This window comes from Aptenodytes forsteri, unplaced genomic scaffold (genome assembly GCF_000699145.1).
Source record: "Aptenodytes forsteri isolate BGI_AS27 unplaced genomic scaffold, ASM69914v1 Scaffold192, whole genome shotgun sequence".
NCBI lineage: Eukaryota > Metazoa > Chordata > Aves > Sphenisciformes > Spheniscidae > Aptenodytes > Aptenodytes forsteri.
Window position 1 is genome coordinate 25,465 of NW_008794891.1, and position 5,588 is coordinate 31,052.

General features: G+C 63.7%; 1 protein-coding gene across 1 annotated transcript in view; it reads left to right on the forward strand.

Annotated features, from left to right (window-relative positions):
• PTK2B (protein tyrosine kinase 2 beta) overlaps nt 1–5,588 on the forward strand; it is a 15,521-nt gene that overhangs the window by 5,996 nt on the left and 3,937 nt on the right. The window contains exons 8-21 of the mRNA XM_019470964.1: nt 5–28; nt 481–598; nt 827–866; nt 956–1,002; nt 1,226–1,279; nt 1,636–1,733; nt 1,826–1,910; nt 2,455–2,555; nt 2,652–2,767; nt 3,021–3,121; nt 3,348–3,437; nt 3,974–4,178; nt 4,644–4,752; nt 4,929–4,994. Of these exons, the coding sequence (XP_019326509.1) occupies nt 5–28; nt 481–598; nt 827–866; nt 956–1,002; nt 1,226–1,279; nt 1,636–1,733; nt 1,826–1,910; nt 2,455–2,555; nt 2,652–2,767; nt 3,021–3,121; nt 3,348–3,437; nt 3,974–4,178; nt 4,644–4,752; nt 4,929–4,994 (1,254 nt within the window). The remainder of the gene's footprint in view (nt 1–4; nt 29–480; nt 599–826; nt 867–955; nt 1,003–1,225; nt 1,280–1,635; nt 1,734–1,825; nt 1,911–2,454; nt 2,556–2,651; nt 2,768–3,020; nt 3,122–3,347; nt 3,438–3,973; nt 4,179–4,643; nt 4,753–4,928; nt 4,995–5,588) is intronic.

Consider the following 5,588-nt stretch of genomic DNA (forward strand, 5'->3'; position numbering starts at 1 on the left):
GCAGCTGGGGCTCAGTGGCACCCCCCAGGTGAGAAGGCATTGCAGGGGGGGGTGTGCCCCAGGTGCTGGGGGGTGTGGGTGGGATGGGGGATCCCCCGGTGCCGTGGGGAGGCATCGCATCCCTGTGGGTTAGGCAGGACTTGGTGGATGGCTCCGTTTCTACCGAGAGAGCTCCTGCCTCCAGCCCCAGCCGAGGGGAGACTCTCCCCCAAAGCAGGGCACGTCCAAGCTTCCCTGGGGGTGCCCCTGCCCCAAGGGTCCACCCCTGCCCGGGGGGGGGGTTGGTGCCGGGCGTGTTGGCCGGCGTGTCCTGGGGTGCTGGGAAGGACGATGCTGGAGAAACTGGGATCTGCTGCAGAGCAGGGGGGTGGTCACCGAGCTACCCCAAGGTGGAGAGAAGGGGGGGACCCCCCCCGTCCCAGCATCCCCCTGCCCCAGCTCTGGGCTCACCCGTCCCCCTGTCCCTGCCATCTCCCCCAGTCCCTGGCTATCAAGACAGCTTCTCTGGCCGAGGCGGAGAACATGGCCGACCTCATCGATGGCTACTGCCGGCTGCAAGGGGACTTGGAAACCTCCCTCATCATCTTCCCCAGGAGAGGTGAGCTCCCTGGGGGGCACCGACCCCAGCAGGGTACCCACCCGTGCCCCCCCAAGCCCTTCTCCACTCTCTCCATCGCCACAGCATTGCCCGTGGCTTTGGAGTGACCCCAGCTGAGACCCGCCAAACTCACTGCACGTGTGGTCGAGGCATTGCGGGGGGGCCCAGCCCCTGTCAGGCTCTGATGGGGGTGGCCGGGAAATGACTGTTCTGCTGTCCTCTCCGCAGAGCGGGAGAAGAGGATCAGCCTGCCGCAGATCCCGGCCCCGTGAGTAGCCCCTGGCCCCGGAGCGGGGCTAGGACCCCGTCCTGCCCCCCCACCCTGCTCCCTCACCCCAACCTCCTCCCACCCCACAGGCACCTGGAGGAAAGGCAGTCCACGCTGTCGGACAGCGTGAGCGTGGGTGAGTTTTCGGCTCCTCTCCCCCCTTCCCACCAGCCTGGGGGATGGAGGCAGGGCTGTGGAACACCAGTGCACGGGGATTTGGGGACCCCCTTTGCCTGGGGGGACGAGATGCAGCCGAGCATCCTGGGGGAGGGCCGGCCGCGGTGCCTGCAGGGGCTGCAGAAACCCCCCTGCCCGGCGAGCTGCCTGAATCCCTGCCTGCAACCTCCTTCTTGCCCTAGACTCCGATATTTATGCTGAAATCCCTGATGAGTCTTCAAGACCGAGGTCTGGAGGTAGGTGCCACCCCCCTGCGTGCCCTCTTGCCCACCTCCCAGCACCCCAACCAAACCCTCCCACCTCCCCCTGCCCACCCCAATTTCCCACCCCATCCCCCCAAAGCTGGGAACAAGGGTTTGCCTGCACTGCCCACCTTACCCCGCAGAGGGGCTAAAGGAGCTGGCATCACCCCGTGTGCCAGGGGGCAGGACCTGTGGGTCCTTGCCGAGGGGGTGATGGAGAGGGCCGGTACCCAGGGATCGCCAACGTCTCCCGCTTAGCGTGGGGGCTCTGTCCACGGGGTGGGCAGGGGTCCAGGCAGCTTCCCGCCCGCTGGTGCTGCCACTTCTGCCCTGCTCCCCTGTCCGTGAAGTCCAGCACTACGGGATCTCCCGGGAGGACGTCACGTTGGGCAGGATCCTTGGAGAAGGCTTCTTCGGAGAGGTCTACGATGGGATCTACACCACCCCAGTGAGTGTCCTGCCCTCTCCCTGCCCTGCCCGCCTTCTCCATGGCCGGGGGGAGCCGGGTAAAGCAGCCCCCCCCCCTCCTTCTCTTTGCAGAAAGGGGAGCGGATCAACGTGGCTGTGAAGACCTGCAAGAAGGACTGCAGCCCGGAGAACAAGGACAAGTTCCTGAGCGAAGCGGGTACGCTGGAGGGTCCTGCTGCCCTTTTGGGGGGGGGGAGGTGCAGAGCCTGCTCAGCCCCGCCCTGGGGCTCACATAGGCGGGCAGAGGACAGATGTGGGGGGCCTGGCAGTGTTTACAGCGTTGCAATGGTGGGGTGTTAGAGACAGGATGACAGAACCCTGCCCTGGCATGGGAACAAATTGCCATTGCCATGCAGGACAGAGCAGGAGGAGGGAGGTGTCCCGTGCCCTCGCCCCTGTGACACGTCTGTTCTCCAAAATACCTGTTTTATGGAAGGGATAGCTACTTGGGGGGGGGGGGGAAGAAAAGCTGCTGAATCCTTGCATGAGAGCAGACAGCCACCACCTGGATGTAGATCCCTGGGGAGCTGGAAACCAGGAGCCCCAACCCCTTTGGGGATGTACTAGGCTATCCCTGGCAATTCCTCCTGCTCTGTCTCCGGCTTCATGGCAGAGACCTGCCCCTACACCCCAGGACAGGGGTTTGGGCTCCTGGAGGTGGGGCTCCCCATTGCAGAGTGTCTGATGTGGTCTTCCCACAGTGCTGATGAAGAAGCTGGACCACCCCCATATCGTGAAGCTCATCGGCATCGCGGAAGAGGAGCCCACTTGGATCATCATGGAGCTTTACCCCTACGGAGAGGTGAGCGGGGTCCCACTGCTGGAGCCCGTCCCGTCCCCCTGCCACCCTTCCTGCCCCTGCTCAGCCCCTGAGCCCCCCTCGCTCGTCCCGTTGCAGCTGGGGCAATACCTGGAGCAGAACAAGCACTGCCTCACTGTGCCCACGCTCGTCCTCTACGCACTGCAGATCAGCAAAGCCCTGGCCTACCTGGAGGCCATCAACTGTGTGCACAGGTAGGGCAGGAGGGAAAAGGAGCCGGGCAGGATGCCGGGAGAGGCAGGGGACGGCAGAGACCGTGGGGGGACAGGCAGGTGGGGAGCAGGAGCGGGCAGAGGCAGAGGCTGGCAGCATCCTTTGCTGCAGACCCCTTTTGCAGCTGGGTGAGCTGGTTGTCCGGGTGTGAGCTCTCCTTCTCCATCCCTTTTCCATCCCTTCTCCATCCCTTCTCCATCCCTTCTCCCCAGCCAAGGGTCTCTCTCCTTGCAGGGATATTGCCGTGAGGAACGTCCTGGTGGCCTCCCCAGAGTGCGTGAAGCTGGGAGACTTCGGGCTCTCCAGGTACATCGAGGACGAGGAGTACTATAAAGGTAAGAGCTGCGTGATGGGGCTGGGGCTCGCTCCAACCCTGTGAGGTTGGAGCAGGGATTTCTCTGGATGGCAGAGCCGGTGGGGCTCCCTGCAAGAGCAGGACGGGGTGGTGGGAAGGGGCTGGGGCAGAGACCCTGGTGAGACCTCGCTGCCCTGCCCTGCCTGTGCTGGGGCTGCTCCATCCCCCCTGCGGTGAGCATGGCCCCCCTCTGTCTCTCCCTCCAGCGTCCGTCACCCGTCTCCCCATCAAGTGGATGTCACCCGAGTCCATCAACTTCCGCCGCTTCACGACAGCCAGCGACGTCTGGATGTTCGGTGCGTGGTGGAAGGGGGCCGGAGCAGAGTCCCGGGCATTGTCTGCCTCCCATGGCATCACCTGAACGCATGGGGACAAATCCTGCTCCGGAGCGGGGCGGTTATCCCGGCCTGGCCCTTGGGGAAAGGGCTCCTGGGGCAGAGCTTCTTGCAATTCAACCATCATTAAGTGCTTCCTCCTCCTCCAGTGAATTCAGGACAGTCAGGGGGCTGAGTTAAATTCTAGACCCTGCAAATAGCCATCTCCCTGCCTTTCAGCCCATCCCCATGGCCTCTGGTGCTCATCTGACCGTCTGTCTGTCCCTAACAGCCCTTTGGCCAGCAGCAACCAGGAGCTGGGCTCCTTGCAGCTCCCCGGGAGAGCAGGCAGCTCTTTCCTCTGCATTTTCCACCCAGGGACCAGAAAGGCCGAGCAGCCGAGTGACCTGGTGTCACGCAGCAAAGCGTGGCACTGTCACCAGGTCCCCAAAAACCCAAGCGAGGGGCTGGTCCCCCAGCTCTAGCATCAGTTGAGGTTGCTCATGTTGCTCCCACAGCTGTGTGCATGTGGGAGATCCTGAGCTACGGCAAGCAGCCCTTCTTCTGGCTGGAGAACAAGGACGTGATTGGGGTGCTGGAGAGGGGCGACCGCCTGCCCAAGCCCGACCTCTGCCCCCCCGTCCTCTACACCCTCATGACGCGCTGCTGGGACTACGACCCCAGCGAAAGGCCCAAGTTCAAGGACTTGGTTTGCAACTTGAGGTGAGCGGGGAGGCGGGGGACTGATGATGGGCTGGGGGGGTCCGTGGTTTGATGGAGGGGTGGGCAAGTGGGTGAAGGAGAAAAATGAAGCCGTGCAAGATTTTGGGTCTGGAGTTTTCTGGCTGAGTCCGAACTCAAAGGACTATTTGAGACCATTTGAGCTCACCTGCCCCCAGGGTGGTGGTGGCGGTGCCTGGGCTGAAATGGAAATACTTTGCTTCCCAGGGAGGGGTCTTGCAGGGGAGTCCTGACCCCACATCTTATTGGGGCCAGCCATGGTGATGCTGGTGTGGCCGGCCAGGACCATGCTCTGTCCTCCCAGTCCTTTCCCTTCTCTCTTCCCATCCCTCCTTGCTCCCTCACGTTTTCCATGGCCCATCCAGCTCAAGCATCCCCACGCTCTGGGCTATGGGAGATGTGCCAATGCTCCCTCCTGGGGCTGTCACCCTCCGTCTCCCCCTGCAGTGACATTTACCTGATGGAGAAGGAGCTGGCCAAGGAGCAGGAGAGGAACAACCGCCACCGGCCTCCCAAAATCATGGAGCCGCCGTCCTTCCAGGAGCCACCTCCGAAGGTGAGGAGAGGGCAGAGCCCGTGCGGGCAGTGCAGGCAGGTTCACCTCCCCGCCTCGACCCGCTGATGGGTGAGCAGGTTCACCTCCCCGCCTCAACCCGCTGATGGGTGCTGCAGAAGTGGGACCTCCCCGATCTTGCACCCACCGTGCGTTTCTCCCTCCTCCACTCCCCGCAGCCCAGCAGACCCAGGTACAAGCCACCACCCCAGAGCAACCTCCTGGCTCCCAAGCTGCAGTTCCAGGTAAGGTTGCACGGCTGGACCATCCCGCAGGGACCTGAGCAAAGGGGTTGATGCCGGAAAGCCCTGCCTGGAGCTCAAGGTCTCAGGGGCTCGTGGCTTTTGGGGTTCCGAGGTGCCCCACGCCACCACCAAACGCCTCCCGCCGCCTTGCCAGCAGGACACCGCACCGCTCAGGGCTCAGCCCTGCCCTGCCCTGCCTGCCCTGCATTTTGTCCGTCCCTCGGAGCTGGCAGAGAGGCTTTCACCCCAGGGAAGGGCAGTCTGCACGCTCGGCACCGGCCGGTTTGCATGCATGGCTGGGAGGAGAGGAGGTTTGCTGCTCTCTGGTGTTACCTGGGCTGATTTTGGCTGCCCCGTGACAGGAGCACAGGTCTCCCCCTCTGCAAGGACCGGTGCTGCTCCCTGCAGCATCAGGGTGAAGCCCTCAAGAGCAACTATTTTGGGTGCTCTTTTGGGGCTGGGCAGGGGTTCAGGCAGCAGCGCAGGAGGTCTCAAGCCCGTGCTCAGGGCGAGGAAGAGCCGAGCAGGGAGGAAGGTCCTGAGCCTGCTGCACCGATGGGCACGGGGGCAGAGGCTGATCCTGGTGCAAAAGCC